Below are 17,437 nucleotides of genomic sequence, written 5' to 3'. Positions count from 1 at the left end.
GTATAGATGAATTAGGCAGACTGTAACATATCCTATAAGTCTAGTATTGCCCTAGCAAAGCCAAAGACATAATAAAACCACAGACCAATGTCTCCATACTGCAATAATTCTTAACAAAATATTACCAAACCAAATCTAGCATCATTTAAAAAATTACATACCATGGAGCCAAGTATGGTAGCACCCACCTAAAATCCCAGCACTGGGGGGCTAAAGCAAGAGGACTGCTGTGAATTTGAGACCAGCTTACACACATAGTGAGTTCAAGGTCAGCCTGAACTACATAGCAAGGCCTTGCCTCAAAAGATTAGAAAAAAAATTACACAACATGGCCAAATAGAATTCATCCCATAAATGCAAGGTTGATTTGACATCCAAAAATTAATGATTACAACATATGGATAATGGGTAAAAACCTCCTGACCATCTCAATTAATTGCAGGAAAAATGCCCAAAAGCCAACACCATTCATGATTAAAATTCAAAAACTATGAACACAAGGACATTTTCTTGACTTTCTTAAGGGCTTCTGTTAAATCTACAGCTGGCATCAAATTTAACAGTAAAAGATAGGGAAGAGATGGGGAATAAGGTAAAGATATCAGTGCTCACTATACTAGGCAAAAAAAGCAATGAAATGCAAACAGATTGGGAAGGAAACAGTAAGTCTGTCTTTATTCACAAGCGGCATGAGTCTGTATGCAGAAAATCCTAAAGATATGACAAAGAAACTGCATAATAAAAAGTAGGTATGTAAAGAACCAAGAACACTTCTTGGTTTCAAAACTTACTACAATCAGGAGAGTTTGTTTTGGTATACGAAAAAAAATACAGATAAACTGAATAAGCCAGAAATAAAGTTACTTTTTATGGTCAGTTGATTGTTTACAAAGGTGTTGAGTTAACTTAATGAAGGAGAAGACAGACTTTAACAACTGGATGTCCAATAACCATAAACAAAAAAAAGGACTTAGTTACCTCACCCTACACACAATAATCATATATTATACCAAAACGTAAGAGCTAAAACTATCAATATTCTAAAACAAAACATCAGAGTGAGTCCTATGACCTTGGATTAGGGTTAGATTTCTTATATATACCATCAAAACCATGATTCATAAAAGAAAGAATTGGTAGATTATATACTTCACTGAAATTAAAATATTTACTTGTGTTTTTCAAAAAGAGCCATTTATAAAAGGAAAAGGAAAAGCCACAGATTAGAGAAAATATCCACAAGTTGTATGTCTGTTAAATGATTTGTGTACAAGATACATAAGAATTTAGACACAATAAGAAAACAAACTCAATATTTTAGATGGGCAAAGATTTAAACAGATACTTTTCCAAAGAAGATATATAAATAACCAACAAACACATGGAAAGATGCTTTACATCATTAGTCATCAGAGAAACACACATACAAAAACATATTGGAACCATCATGAGATACCCAGGCATAGAGAGAGGATTTTTTTTTTTTTTTTTCTGAAAAAGTTTATTCCGCAGAGAGGGGCGCAGTCCTTCTTGGCAGCTGCCTTCCTCATGGCGGCCAGCACATTGCTCAGCTCCTCGCACTTCTTCTTGGCACGAATGTGCATCCCCACCCGTTTCTTGATGAACTTGAGGGCCCGCTTGTCCTTGGAAACCTCGAGCAGCTCCATGGCGCGCCGCTCATAGCGGGGGAAGCCGCCCACCTCCTGGGTCATGTCCCGCAGGAACTTGGTGTGCTTGGTGAGGGTCCGCGGCGGCAACCGTGCCTCGGTTTGCTCACGTTCTTTGCCACCTTGTGGCCCTTGTAGAGGCCCACGCCCACAGGGCAGTGCAGAGAGACGGCTGCTGCTCTTCAGTGGTTGCTGCAGAGGAAGGAAGAGAGAGGACTGACAACACATATTCCTGAGAATGTGCAGAAACAGGAAGCCTTGTCCTTGCTGGAGGAATGCAAAATGATGCAGCCACATTGAAACACAGCTTGATGGGCCCTTTGAAAGTTCTACAGTAAGCACATAAATTAACAGTCCCACTTCAATTTCTCTGCCCTACAAAAAATGACAATTATATGTATATTTCACAGAGACTTACATATCAATATTCATAGCACCATTATTTATAAAGCCAAAAACTAAAAATCATTCAGCTTCAATAATGCATGGATTAAACAAAATCTTTAAATGAAATTATTTCTCAGTAAAAAAGGAAGCAAACTACTGATACATGCCTATCCAACTTACATAAGCCTTCCAGTAAAGGCAAATCTATAGAGTCAATAAAACAGACTATCAAAAAAAAAAAAAAAAAAAAAAAACAGACTATCAGTCGCTGGCATGGAGGCTTGAGTGGATGATCAGGGGATTTCTTGGCCTGATAAAAAGTCCTAAGACTGGGATACAGAGAGGCTGTTGCAAGTCCATTGTTTACTAAAAAGCATTTATTAGTATGCTTAAAATAGCTGAGTGTCATGGAATATAGATAGCATATCAATAAGCTAGTAATACAAAGTGCAGGATCTGTGAAATAAGAGAGACAAATAAAAAATAAAGAAGTAGATAATACTGCACCAATAAAATTCTGCCTATGCAACTGGTTTTAGTTAAATCAGTCAAGAGGAAAACCATGATGTCATGTTGTGGGTTTTTCTTAATTTTAAGAATAATTGTTGTTTTCATTTGTCTTTTATGGGATGGGAGCTCACGTTTAGGGCCACAGCCAGCAGCAATTCAACAAAGTACAGCTGAGCATGGTACTGAGGAGGTTGACATGCCGGTTATTTTCCATCTTTTATTATAGACACCAGCTTGGTTGAGTGAAATACGTGTGCGATTCTGTGCCTGACTGCAGGAGGGACGGTCAAAATATGACAACACTGTGATCACGGACAGAGCTGCTCTGTCCAGGGGACTCAGCTTCAGTTGCCTATCTGGACTTGCAGGGGACATTTTATTTATTTATTTATTTATTTATTTATTTATTTATATTTTAAAAATAAAAGAAGGAAAACATTAACAAACAGACAACCATTTACAAAATAGCAAAAGAACAATACAAACAATACAGAGTTACAAGCAAAGTGGTAGGAAATTAACAATGCTTGCTGTATTACATATTGATATCTTCAAAGTGGTTTCTCAGGAAAACAAAGAGAGACATGCAATGCTGATCAATCAAGGACTCATTAACTGTTTCTTTCAGTAAAGAAATAGAAGATAGTAGTTCAACTATGTTAAATATCCTGTATATACATACATACAAAATTTCTCCTTTCCCTTCTCTTTTCCCACATCCCAGTTGCCTTTTAACCTTGAGCATTTTCCTTTCATTTCACAATGTCCATCATACCAAGAGGGGACATTTTAATAGCTAAATTGAGAGTATTTTCCTTGACTGACAGCATCTAGAAGACCCATGTGAGGTAGGGAAGGCTAGGGAAGGCGTGAGGCCTGCCAAGCTCTTCACCCAAGGTAGGGAAGAAGTAGAACTTTTCAGTACATGACAGTGGAAACAAGCACAGATGCCTTCTGACTTCATCCTATTCACTCAAAATACCAGTTGTGCTTTATAAGTAGCTCATTTAATACTCTGATAATCTGAGCTGGTTGTTGTTTTCATCCCCACAAAGCAGATCGTTTAAACCCCAAAATGAGGGTTTGGCAGGGTGGCACACACCTGTAGTTCCAGCACTCTGGGATGCTGGGGCAGGAGGATTCCAAGTTTGAGCCTAGTACAGGCATCTTAGCAAATTAGTGAGAAGTTGTCTCAACAGAAAAAAGCTGGAGATATGTCAGTGTGAAAGCCCTGAATTCAATCTCCAGTACAAAAGAAGAAGGAGAAGAAGAAGGAAAAGAACAAGAAGAAGAAGAGAAAGAAGGAAAGAAAGACAGATAGAAAGCAAAGAAGAAGGGAGGGAAGAAAAGCCCAAAGTGAGACAGAGGGGCTCACAAAGAACAATGTGAGATATTCCTCGTGGAAGGGCAGGCGCCTCTCAGCCTTGAGAAGCTATGATGCCTTACATAACCTGAAATCATTTCAATAATAGCATTAGTGGCTGTTGACACTACTTTAAAAAATCCCCCCCTCCACTTCCGTTTTGAAGTGGTGGGAGCCCTGGTGGGAGGCCTGGCACTCCTGGCGGAGCAGGACCTGCACCACACTGCAGAGGCCTCCCCAGAGCAGGTCCGGCTTAGTACAGGAGCAGCTCTGACACTGTCGGTCTTAACAACCCACCTTCAACCTGCACGGTGGAGGATAAAGTGACATTTGTGTGTGTGTGGCCCTGTGAGTCCTCAGGGAAATGCACTGGGAAGGAGGCCATTCCCTAAGCAAACGACAAAGAACAGGGTCAACTGTGAGCCATCACAAAGAGCAGTCACTCCTATATCCCTGTTGTCAGGCCATAGAGACAGCTCCCTGCCCCCAACATCTCTCCCACAGGGTGCGTCCCAGACCCTATATTCCCAACAGCCCTGTGGTCATATGCAAAGAGCAGCTCCCAAGAGACAGTGGAAATCAGTCCCGAAAGTTCCTGGGGCAAATCTCTGGAGCCTGGCAGGGACCTCAAAACCAGCCACCTTCATCTCAGACTCCAGGCAGCCCCTGCTCCTCCCTGCCGAGCTGGGCTGAGCCTCTGGGCACACTGAGATCCAGGACTTTGGGAAGATAGCATGTGACCTGGTGAGCAGGGTAACAAGGCCACTGGTGCCAACCCAGCTTAGTGCCCAGGGTTCTCTGTGGAGACAAAGCCCCATTCTACAGGGTGCCAGGACCGCCTGCCAGGGCCAGGCTGAAGGCTGCCTGTCCCTGCAGCTGTGACTCAGCAGCAGGCTGTGCCCGCTCCCGATGCTGCCTGGGACGTTTCCCAGCCCCACTGACCCTCTCTGAAAGGAGGAAGGGAAGACGAAGGAGGATGAAAGACTTACCCTGGTACCCTAACAGCACTGCAGTGGAAGAATGTAGCTCAGGATGTTCCTGAGTACCAAGTTCCCCAGTTCAATATCAGTAGGATTCTGCTGAGAGGAAAAGTCACCTTCTCTCCAAGGAAGGGGACAAGCTACATTCAGGGTAGAGTCACAGGGAGCAAATGCAAGATCACATGATGGAAGCTGCATTGGAATTAGGAGTCCTGGATTCTAATCTGTAATCTGTCCCAGAGAGCTGTGGGACCTCAGCTATCCCTGCACAGTCCTGTGGCTCCTCCTCAACCTGGAGCTTGCAGGCCAGGTTAAGGGAGAATCATTTCTGGTCTAATTGGATGATAGAGGCACCTGGAGGAGGGAGCTGAGAAGCCACCCCATCCCCTGACAGCTTAGGGTCTGTAAAGTGAGTGGCCATCCAGCGGACCCTCTCAGGGCCACACAGGCCTGGCTTTGAAAAGTCTCTGAACTCCCCTTCCTCTATCACAGCTCTCTCGCCCCACATAACAGTAAATCTTGATTGTCAGCTTACTGGGTGTTTTGGTTTGAGGGATATTTTTGCAAGGGAGAACAATATAATACAGGATACATATTTTATATGATTATTTATAATAGTCACCCAAAGAATGATATACAAGAGAGTGCAGGAAATCTGTCCACACACTATAGACCAAGAATCCAGCTGAAGGCCTGGATCCCACGATAATGTCCTGCATGAGTCCAGCTGAAGACCTAGAGCCCATATCAATGCCCCCCACCAATCCAACTAGAGGCCCAGAGCCTATGACCACATCTCATGCAGTCCTATTTCATGGATCTGCGCTGGGAAGGCCCAAAGGTCAGTGGTGGAATCTAGGAAGTCTGTGCCAGCAGGATGAAGGATCTGTGCTAGCAGGCTGAGGGATCCACACTGGAGCCAGGAAATGATGCGCAAGTAAGAACCAGAGCTCTCCTGTAAGGTACTGCAGCCATCCTCAGCAACAGCGAAGTCCCAAGCTCTTCCAATGATCAAGATGGCTGAGGTCCCATCGGGGAAGCCCGCTCATCAAGCTTTTCTTCAGGAGACTGAGCAGTGCACCATCTTCCCCTCCGGAGCCAGGAAGCAATGCTCAAAGTGAGGACCAGAGCTCCCCCAAAGTGAACTGAAGCCATTCTCAGTATCAACAAGGTCCTGAGCTCCTCAGAGGATGAAAACAGCCAAGTTCATCAGGACAGCCAGCATGACAAGCTCCTCCAACAGAACCAACAGCTCCTTACAGCTTCTACCAGCTCCAACAGCCTTTCAGCTCCCAACAGCCTCACTTCTCCTTCTCCAGTTCTGCGTCTTATGCTGCTGGCAACAATCCCCAGGTGGGCCTCCCACACCCAGCACCACTCTTACTCAGTTCAGTTGGGGGTTATAAGTTGCCCACCAGTTGTCAGTCCACTACACTGGGCTAAAAGACTCTTGTGGAAGTGATTGAATTGTGAGGGCACTAACTTGTCAATGGATTTGCCCATGGATGTGTTCATAGTAGAATGGTTCCCAGGAGGTAGACCTCATAGGAGGAAGTGTGTCACGGAGGCATGACCTTGGGAACTGTATCTGATCCCTGGCTTCTTCCCATCAGCTCTGCCCCTTCTCTCTGCTTACTGCCTGCCATGAGTTCGGCAGCTTTCCTTCACCTTGCCCTTCCCTCATAATGTTTGTGCCTTAGAGCCAGCCCACCATACACTGAAACCATGAGTTAAATAAAATTCTTTCCCTCTGTGGATGTCAGGTCCTTTGTCTAAGCAGCAGAAAGCTGACCAGCACACACTGCCCTCCTATGAAGTCACAGGAACTGCTCATCCAGGAAGGTTTAGCTTCCTCTCTTGTCCTTAGAAGCTACCTTCTAGATCCTAAAGAAAGCTGCCACCACCTGGATGCTTTCACCACCCCTTTTCAGCACTCCAAGCAGCTCTCTCCGTTGGGAAGGTCCTGGCCACCTGAAGTGAGGACAGCATCGGTGGGGTCCCTTTGGAGGGCTGCAGCACCACCATATACCCTGGTTGCCCCCTGCTGCCCCCTCACTGGCACAACCTCCTGCCTCTGCTGGACCTTGGCCAGTGGTGTTCCTCTCCCACATGCCTCCTGGCCAATATTCTCTAGGCTTCAGTTCCATTTCCATTCTGTTTCGTCCAAGCTGCAGTCTCCGCCAGGCCCCCAGGCTCCCTGCCTGGTGCAGAGGGGAGAACTGCACCTGTCCTGGCACTCAGCTTGACGTGATCTTTCCAGATAGCTCAGCCTCTGTGCTCTACAGACGTCAAAGGCTCTCCAAGCAATGATATTGCTGGATGACCTGCAGCTTAAAGTTTCCTTGTGACTCTAGCACAAGAGCTGGGCTCAGCCTGCTCACCTTTTAGCATGGTTTCCACCCTTCAGGTTGCAGTCCAGAGCTAGGCGCACTGGCCTCCCCTTTGGAACCAAGGCACTCAGGCTCACTGGTTACAGCTCTTCCCCAAGCCCTGGCTTTCACCATCACAGAACTGCCTGGAAGACTGAGGAAAACTCAATGCAGAGGACAAGAACAAGCCAGCTCCATGTGTCTTGTGGGAGATGCCCAGTTACTGTCTGGGATACAGTCATGAATGAGAGGACTCTGGGCCTAGTATGTGACCTCTGGCCCTTCTGACCCATGGCACGGTCAGGTCAGGCTTGTTCCCTGTAGGCCTGGATAGGGCCACTCACTCAGCATCCCTCTGTAACACAGGAAAGGGCCTCTCTGCTCAGAGGATGTGGTGTTCAGCTTGGAGATGGCCTGATGCTGTCTAGGCAGGAAAATCAGCCCATAGAGTGGCCTTCAGTGAGAACTGTGGGAGAAATGCTGCACAGAAAACAGGGCAAAGCTCTTTCCAAACAAGAGTCCGAGAGAAAGGCCTGCCGTACTCTGTTACAGCTCTGACACCCAACCCACACTGCACTCAGTTGGCAAAAGTCCCTGGAAACATCAGAAAATGTGAGGCTGAGATTCCCACAGATCCTCCATCATGTGCACCATTATCTGCTGTCTCACTTGTTAGAAATGTAGAGTCAGCCCATTCTTCACAAGCCGATCGTGTTTGGAGCTTGGAGCTGGCCGTTGTGTGTGCACAAAGAACTTTCTTGGCTGAGATCCCACAGATGGATGTCTCCTAGGATGGCATGACACATCCCCACACTCTGCAGAGTCTGGGTTCAGCTCCAGGGCCCCAACCCAGCCTTGGTAGTGCTATAAAACACCCTGCTGCGTTCTAAATGACTTTTGTGTTTTTGTTACATATTTATTTATTCTATGTATTACAAAGAGTTTGTCCTGAAAATATAAAGAAAAGAGTTCAAAAACATCCCGAATATCATCCAAGTAGGACGACCTTTTAAAAATTTATTTTACTGTGATAAACTGTAAAATAAATTTAACAAAACTGTAAAATAAATGTAACATCACAAAATGTACCACTTCAACCATTTTTTAAGTTTGCTGCTCAATGGTCATAAGTCCGTTCTCAGTGTTTAATTGCTTGGGGAACGGTCAGACTCTTCCGAAATGGCTGCACCATCTCACACTCCCACAGTAATACACTAGGCTCTGATTTCTTCATGCTTCCACTGATACTAGTCTTATTTTCCTTTTTTTCCTCCAGATCATAGTAATCCTAATGAATATGAAGTGGTATATTACTGTGGCTTAGATTTGTATTTCCCTAATGATGCTAAGCATATTTTCATGTGCTTATAATCCATTTGTAGATTTTCTTTGAAGGAATACCTATGAAAGTCCTTGGTCTATGTTTTAATTATGTTGCTTGTATTTTGCTGTTAAGTTATAGTTCTCATTATATTCTGGAGAGTAATCTCTTTCAGTATTTATGAATTAAAACTACATTCTCTGATTCCATAGGCTGTCCTTTTATTCTCTTGATTATGTTCTTTGATGCATACATGTTTATAATTTGGTGAAGCCTTGTCTATTTTTTTTCTTTTGTTGCCTATAGTTTTGGTATCAAAACCAAAATATCATTACCAAAATTAGTGTATGAAGATTTCCCCCCTATGTGTTTTTTAGGTTTTATAGTTTTAACCATGAAGTTTAAGTCTTTAATCCATTTTCAGTTAATTTTTGCATATTGTATTAAGTAAGGGTTCAACTTCCTTCTTTTACATATGGGTATCCTGTTTTCTGGCACTATTTACTGAAAAGGCTGTCCTCTCCCCGACTAAAGGGTCTCGGCACTTTGTCCAAATCAACTAACTATACATGTGAGGCTGTATTTCTGGGCTCTCTTGTCCATTCTATTGGTCTATATTTCTGTCTCAATGCCAGTATTGCACTGTTCTGATTATTGTAGCTTTGTAGTAAGTTTTAAAATCAGAAAATGCACTTTATTCTAATTTATAATATTTCCTGTGAGAAATATGTTGTCACCTTTGTTTTTGTTCCTTTGTGTACAGTATATCCAAGATAACTTTTTTGCTGCTGTTACCAGGAATTGAACTCAGGGCCTTGCTCTTGCCAGGCAGGCACTGTGCCACTGAACTATGACCCCAGCCCACCATTTTAAAAATGAATTTATTTTTTATCATTGTAGCTTCATCAGTAACAGCAAGCAAAGTGACTGAAATACACCTTGGTATCTCTGGGGCTTGGTGTCCATTAAATTTCTTGGATTTGTGAGCTTATGGATTTTGTTAAATTTGGAAAGTTTTCAGGCCTTGTCCTTGCAAATACTTTTGTTCTCTCACCTCTTCTTTCTGCTCTGAGCAGGTCAGTCACATGTGTGGGAGACCACTTGACCTTATTCCAGAGTTTATATATTCTCTTCGTTTATCTTTCAGTCTTTTTTGTCTGTTTCATTCAATATTTTCTTCTGTTATCTTCAAGTTTACTGATTTTTTTTCCTGTAGTACTTGCTCCGCCTTGAATCACATCCTATGTGTTTTTCAGCTAGTCCACTGAGGTTTTCATTTCCCAGGGTTGTTGGGGTTTCTCTCTCCACCCTATCCGTGCCTCTCCATCACATGTTCTGTCTTCAGCTTCCTGAGCACAGGAAATGTTTGTAAAAGCTGTTTTTTGTCCTTGTCTGCTAAATCAATTTGGTGTCCATTCTGGGTCAGCTGCATTTAAAACACCCCATTGCTTTTTAAAAATCTGATTGATTTTTCTCTGCATTATGGGTTTTATTGTCCTGCTTCTTTGCATGATTGGGCATTTTCTAATTGATTACCAGACATTATGCATTTTTACCTTGGTTGCTAAATACTTTTATATTCTTCTCAATATGCTTGAACTTGTCCTGGAACACCATTATCTGAAATCAGTTTGATCTTTTGCTTCTTGATTTTAAATTTTGTTAGGTGGGACCATAGCTGACTTAACTTAGGGTTAATTTTACCCACTAATGGTCTCACCCAGAAAACCCAGGATCACTTGCCTACTTTGAGGTCTGTAGTCTCTTAATTATATATACAAAATCCCTTTCTTCAGCTAACATTGTTCCACTCTTGGGATTCAGTCATGAACACCTTCAGGAACTATTCTTAGGCCTAACACAGTTCACTCTCTGACTCCCCCAAAATTCGTATCATGAATGACTTTCCCACGTTGTCCCCCACACTTGTCAGTTCCCAGGGTACAATTGCACTGTGATGTCCACCATTCCAGACTCAGCTTGGAAAGGGAGGCCTAGGGCTCTTGAAGCTCAACTCCCTCCAGCCCCTTAGTCGCAGGGCTTTAGCTTTCCCGACTAAAAATGTCCCTAAAAGAAATTGAACCGCAGGCACACACGGCCCAGTGTGTTTTCATTGCCATAGTGCTGAAAGAAATGTGTGGAGATTTATTGAGGCACACACAGAAATTGGAGCAATCTATATAACCGCTGTGTGTGAAATCACTCAGAAGGGAGCAGAGACATCAAGTATCTACTGAATAATGGAAAATGAAGTGTGGATTTTGAGAATGAGCCTCTCACCAAATGAGATCATGTTCCTGGAGAGACCTGGGCTGGGGTGGAAGAGGTGGCCCTCCTTCCTCTGCATCCTGGGCGTGCCAAGGCCGAGGCTGACGAGTCTTCACCAAGCATGTGCAGCTGACCCTGCTCTTCACTCTCCAAGAGGAAGAGAAAGGTATGCAGAGAGTGTATTTCTCTGTCTGCCTCTTTCCTTGTGTCTTGTGTCTGGACCTCGTCCCTGGCTGTGCCCATGAGCATGTGGCTGGGACAGATACCCATCTGCGTCTTATTTCTTCACTCTTCAAATCCAGGATGGCTAACATCATCCTTGAGAAAGGGTGGGGAAAGTCCAGGGAGGGGATGCTAGCTCATGTCTCCACCATAGCCTAGGGTAGAGGGCCAGCCAGGCCCGGGTGAGGGGAGGAGGCCAGGCAAGGATGGCAGGTCCATAGCCGCGGATGGACAGGGAAAGAATGGTGCTGCCGAGGAAAGTGGGACAGAGCGTGGGTCCAGTTTCAGAGCTGAGTCATTCACAGATGCCAATGTCAAACTGTCCGGATGGAAAATGGGATCCCAATCTAAAGAGAATTCTGAAGGCACCAATTCAGATAAGCCATTTAGAAACTGAGATTTCCCTGGAGGGTGAGTGTAAAAGGAGAGCACGCTGGGGACACGCTGTGAAGCGGTGTGATGCTGGGGCACGGAAGGAAGGGGGCACTTAGACATACTGAAGTGCAGACACTGTCTGGGAGGAATGAGAAGCTCAAGGCCCAGGGCCTGGCTAGAAGAATGGCGGGGTGGGAAGCTGAATCTGCGCTGTTCCCACCTCCACTTCCAGAGCACAAGGGCAGCCCCTCAGCCCAGCCCCTCGCTGCTCCTGGGCAGCAGAGCCTTCTAGAAATACAGTCACTCTCAGGGGCTTCAGGAAAGGAGGCTGAGCCAACAGTCAGGGCTGGACTGCCAGCAAGTAAGCCTCTGAGAGAAGCTGAGTCCACAGCAGAATGACACAAATGTCCCCAACAGTGAGACAGCTCCCCTCAGAGGGCCTCGGCCACAGTGCGATGGGACCAGGCAGGGGCTTTCGAGGCAGCACATTGGAGGCCTGTGGTGCATGGGCCTGGGAAGGATGATGTACAAGCAAGCAGTCCTCACTCGTCCATCCCAGCCCCACATCTCCGTGGAGGCCTCCCTGTCATTTCTGAGGTCAGCCAGGGACATGCTTTGTGTCAGCCATGGGACCAGGATGGAAGGGGTACACACCTTTGGCTTGTTCTCTCTCTAGGTCCTGGTCACCACTTTGGGAATGTGGTGTGCCCACCTGCAGGGGATGAAGGAGACACCAGATGTTCACCCTGATGCCCAGTGCCAACTGGCTGCAGACCTGTGCACAAGTCTGAGATGAGACGGTCCTACTGCAACCCTCAGTCCTGACCACAGACACGAGTTTGACAGACACCTATTGTGCCCAGCCGTGGGATTCTGGGGTTTGGAGACAGTAGATGACTGATAGGATATCTGAACAGGAAGAAAGGGGCGTTTTTTCCAGTTTACTTTAGGGTGGTAGGAATAACAAAAGAATGACAAAGAGAAGCAATTCAAAACTACAGAGCCAGAGCTAGGGGCTGGTGGAAAAGCCAGTGTTACTGACTGTGGGGGTAGTTTGTGGCTGCGGTTGGCACCTCTTGCTGGGAAAGGTTCTTGTTCATCTGCACAGAGGAAACATGGTCTCTGTCCCAGGAGAGGGTGCATGGAGGGAGCTGTGGATTCAGCTGTCATTGGTTGTCTATAGGCAGGACCGGACATAAGTTCTCACAGCCTTCCTTTCTCCATCTGCCTGGGGGACTCAGGTCTTCTGGGTAGGGGGCCCTTCCTTGGGAGATGTGAGCCTCTCTGTCTATTCTATCCTGGGCCTCACCTGTCCTAAGAGCCCAGCTGGGCCTGCACCCACTCTTTCAAAGTCGCAGTCTTGGTGGGGTGACCCAGGCTCTAGGGAAGGTAGCTTGGTCTTGGTCCAGGCACTGACACAGCAAGCTTCTCTGCCGGCTGTGGCCTCCACCAAGACCCCAGGACAGCAGGCCTCACACTCAAAGGCCTCATCTGCATCAGGCCATGGGTGCCAAGAAAATCGCTAAGTAGACAATAGGCATTTTTCTCACCCAGACAGTAGCTAGAACGAATGCTACAGACCTGGGTCATTGACCTCCTGAATTCACTGGAAAACAATCAAGAAAAGTTATTTTTCTCTCTGACCATTGATCTCAACTACACAAACTACCTGCGCCAATTCGCCACACTTGGGCAACATCTCTGTTTTCCAAGCAGTGTTGCTCAGGGGGTAACGCCTCGCTTCCTGGCTGTATGTCCAGCGCTGGCCACTATCTCTGAGTGTCCCCTTACCCAGGGGAGCCCACACTCCTGTGAGTTCCAGGTGGCAAAGCAGGGCCCCTTTGAGCCCTGTCCCTCCTATTGCCCTGCCGTGGATGTGAGCCGAGGACATTTCAGCAGCCAGGCCACATGACAGATGCCCACCCCCAGCTGGACACTGCTCAGTGTTCAGGCAGCTTTGCTTTGAAATGTGATTTGTTGTTAAGGCCCTGGAGAGCAGAGACCGTTGTCTGTGTCAATTTTTATTAAAGTTAAATTGAGAAAATTCAAAAATAGCCACATGAGTCACCAGTCAGAACCAGTTTCAGGGCAGAGAGCAGTTTACTGAACAGAGACCAGGGAAGCTTCGGGCAGGGGACACCTGGCACAATGTATCTGTGGAGCCCTGGGCATTGGTCTTGGCTTCTGACTTGCACTTCCTGTGTAAGACAGATTTTGATGCAGTGAAGCCCTAAGCAACGCTGGGCCATGGGTTTGAAGGTCGCATAGCTTCAGGGAAAAGAAAGGCCTCAGTGCGGACTCAGGCTGCCTTAGGGTGAGCCTGCCCTGGACAGCACATGCCTGTTTGCAGCCTCACTCCTCCATCCTTATCCCACGACATTACGGAGCTACTCTTTTATCCAGATGAGGGACAGGGAACAGAAACACTAAGCAGTGGTGCCTGGCAACTTACTAATAAAAAGCACTTAGCATGGGCAATTGGAGCAATTAGCTGGTACTTGTGCCCTGACGGGATGTAATCAAGGTGGGAAGGGCCTTTGGTAAGGGGTCTGCTCCAGGAAGTGGGTATGCGTGGAACAGCATGTTTCCCTAAACGGCTTTGCAGAGTGGCTGAGGCTAAGTCCCACAGGACCTGGGACACTGACAGTGAGGGAAGAGGGGAGACTGTCCAGAAACTCAGACCTGTAGAACCCACAGGTCGCAGACTGCTGGGATCAGCTCTGGCTGCCTGGAAAATGGCAGATGCCGGTGAGTGGTGAGTGGTGCTGGGGAAATCACTGCGCTGCCTGCCTCCCTTGGGGCCTGAGCTTTGCCTTCTGCCCACAGTTGACAGAAGGAAGAAAGCTGGAGAGTGGGGAGGGGAAAGAGATGAAAAAAGAATTAAGATGAGTTATGTACATGTACCAATCTCCATGAGAAATGTAATTGTTATGGACTGCAAACATGGACTAATAAAAAATAAAAATTAAAAAAAGAGAGAAAGTCAGGGGCCAGGCTGAGCAGGAGTGGAGACCCAGGAGCACCCCACCACCACCAGGCCACCAGGGCTTCTCAGCCACTGTCTCTGTCCACACCCCACTTTGGCACAGCCAGCCCTGGAGGAAGAGCTGGAGAGACAGACTGGAGGCTGGGAGATTGGAAGGATTCGTGCGTGACTCTGGGCCAGGCATCCGACATACCCTCCTAAGTCAGGTCCTGCGGGGTCAGAGAAACAAGAGGCAACCGGCTCCCCTCAGGGACACAGCAGGGACAAAGCAGTTGGCAGGGCACAGCAAGGGCCTGAAAATGGGATCAGAGTCACAGAAGGGCATCATGCCTTCATGAGGAGATGGCACAGCCTTGGGGACAGAGAGGACCAGGGACAGGAATATGGCTGGCTGCATGGGAGTCCTTTGGCACCAGCATGGAGAGTCCCCCCTCCCCTGTCTCCTCCAGCTGCCTCCCTGAGTCGTTGTGCACCTGCTAATCAAGCAGTGGCTGTTGGTTTACCCCACACCAGGGCTATGTCAACAGCCATCTTACCTGCCTTCTCAGCAGCCCTATGGGGGCCCTGTGCCCTCTGGAGAAGGTTCTAGAAGCCATCACACTATGCAGCTCCTTCCTGTCCATATTCGTTCAGAGGCCCTAGGGGAGACAGGAAGTGGTGTGAGAGCTGAGGACCAGGGACCATGCTGGGCTCCAGGAGAACGGGAGTCAGGTGTGGCCAGGCACAGGCTGAGCCCAGGTCTAGCTCACCTCCAAGACTGAGGATCCCCACCACATCCCCACCACCAAGCAATCAGCACTGCCCTTTAAAAACCCCATTACAGAGGGTGTGGCTGTTTCAGAGAGCCCCACTTCTTTCTCGCTCTGCAAGGCCACATGGTCATCCTAGACCTGAGCTTGGCACAGGTATCAGCCAGCCAAGCAGCAGGTGTGGCAAAGGGAATTGGTCTCTCCAGGGAAGAGACCCAAAACAGAAGAGATTGCTCTCCCCCAAAACAGAAGGGTCAGCCAGTGACTATAGGGGTCACAGCCACTCCTCTGAGCACATGGTCACTGGGGAAGCCCTGGGTTTGACAGCCAACCTGTTTACCTCCCCTCTGGGCCCTGATATACCCCCCTGCCTCACTTCCATACTCCATGGCCCTGCATGCCACCCATGGCCTGCCACGGGTGCTTTTGTACACTCAGCCTGAGCTCTTCTGTTCCTTTACAGTAAAAGGGAGACAATGATGGCCTCCAAGTTTCCCATGGGCAAGAGTTGTGGAAGGTCCAGTGGAGATCTGAACCCGTGGCTGTCTGCAGAAAAAGCTGCTCACAAATCACCTGTTCACCCAAGGCCATGGCATGTGAGTCCCTGAGGTCAGTACTCATTTTCCTGGCTCCATTCCCAAAGGCTGGGGTGGGCCAGAAAGTAGACCTGCCCTTTGTGGTGGTGGCCTTCCTGTCACATTAATCTGCTGACTCACTGAAGCAGTGGGCTGGAAAGAACCATGAACTCAAGGTTTTTGGTGGCTCCTGCAGGGAGACAAGGCATGGGCCAGGAGGCATGGGTCCCGTGTCCTCTGGGAAGGGCAGGCTCACTTCTCAGGGCCTATGAGAGGCCCTTCTCTCCTCCTGATGCTGACTCCACCCCATCAGGCCCATCCCCCCGCCTGGGTTTCATCCTCCTCCATTGCATCCTGCAACACCTGCCCCCACTGAGCTGTGCATGAGTCTAAGGGAAGGAAGACGGGGCCTCAGAGAAGTGACAGAGCTCTGTGCAATGCTGCCCTGCAGAAAATGATGCAAGCTGCACATAATGTTTCAATTTTCCAATAAACACATTTAAAAATATAGAAAGAAGTGAAATTGATCTTAGTGGATAAACCACTTCATTGTAAAACATGTAATCAGTGAGACAGAATTATTCATGAAATATTTTCTGTGTGTGTGTGTGTGAAGTCTTTGAAATCCAGGATACAGCTCACATTTAGGGCACGTTTCCTTTAGCCCTGGCCCCATCTGAAGCACTCAGGGGCCATCTGGGAATGGTGGCTGCTCTTGGGGACAACCTGATGCAAGGCTGCTTCTTCTGCATCAAGGCTGCAAGGCTGCTCCAAGCCTTGGCAAGAACAGGGCAGTAGCAGCAATCCCAGCACTTTCACTACTCAGGGGGCATCAGTCTTTATTTTTTCTGTGAAACCTTCACCAAGTCAGATGTGAAGCCTCCTGTAGAAAAGGGATTAAATTAGCATTTTCCAAAGGGGTCAGCCCCACTGCCAGTGGCTAGATGCCAGCGGCCATCCCTCCCCACTTGAAGCAACCAGAAATGTCCCCCAACACTGCCAAATACCCCCAGGGAGAGACCTTCCCAGGGAAAAGCCACTGCTGTGTCCCATTTCTGACGACACCTGGCATCATCTGGCTCTCTGGCCTCTTTTCTCTGATTGCCATTATTTTTAGCACCTTTTCATATGCTTCAGTTTTCAGGATTTTCCGAGGACACTGGCCCTTCTTGTTGATTTACAAGAGTGCCCTCTGTGTCCTTGATGCCTGTCCTTCAAAGAGGTGACAACTATCTTCTCCTGTCCCTTTGGCTCACTGACTCCACGCACAGTGTGCCTCACGGACAAGCGCCCAGTGTTGATGTCGTCAGAGTCAACATCTGCATGACAGCTTGTGCTGTGAAGTTGCAGGGAGCCCTTCAGTCCTAAGTCACCAGGGCTCAGCTTCTACAGGCTTCACACTTTCACCGTTACAATCTGGCTTTCAACCATGCAGACCGCCTTCCATGCAGTGGTGGATAGGAATCCACGTCCGTATTCCACCACGTACTGAGCCACCCACTAAGGAATCTTTCCTTCTCCTTTGTGACGCCACCACCTCAGTGATAACAGGAGTCCCCACCCCGGCGTGCGCTTGTCCTTGGCCTCTTCACATTTTATTCGTCTACTGGTCCTGCACTGAGCCCAGAGTCATAACATGGCTCTGGAACATACTGATCACACAGT

General features: G+C 47.3%; 1 protein-coding gene across 1 annotated transcript; it reads right to left on the bottom strand.

Moving 5' to 3' along the window:
- Positions 1 to 1,445: 1,445 nt before the first annotated feature.
- On the bottom strand, positions 1,446 to 15,348 carry LOC102025588 (60S ribosomal protein L36-like). Its single transcript, XM_013504673.1, has 2 exons — positions 14,985 to 15,348; positions 1,446 to 1,859 (listed from the first exon to the last, which is right to left on the bottom strand). Exons 1-2 carry the CDS (start codon positions 15,069 to 15,071, stop codon positions 1,446 to 1,448), a joined length of 501 nt encoding a protein of 166 aa, XP_013360127.1. The 5' UTR covers positions 15,072 to 15,348.
- Positions 15,349 to 17,437: the final 2,089 nt, after the last annotated feature.

This window comes from Chinchilla lanigera, unplaced genomic scaffold (genome assembly GCF_000276665.1).
Source record: "Chinchilla lanigera isolate Chin_1 unplaced genomic scaffold, ChiLan1.0 scaffold00091, whole genome shotgun sequence".
In the NCBI taxonomy this organism is placed as follows: domain Eukaryota; kingdom Metazoa; phylum Chordata; class Mammalia; order Rodentia; family Chinchillidae; genus Chinchilla; species Chinchilla lanigera.
The sequence above is the reverse complement of the archived record's forward strand: the minus strand, read 5'-3'. Positions and strand labels throughout refer to the sequence as shown.

Bases quoted from the DNA above. Each gene is read 5' to 3' on its own strand.
- LOC102025588 (XM_013504673.1), bottom strand. From the start codon at position 15,071: ATGGACAGGAAGGAGCTGCATAGTGTGATGGCTTCTAGAACCTTCTCC. The intron at 1,860-14,984 runs GTAAGATGGCTG...CTTCCTCTGCAG, and splicing joins TAGGGCTGCTGAGAAGGCAG to CAACCACTGAAGAGCAGCAG.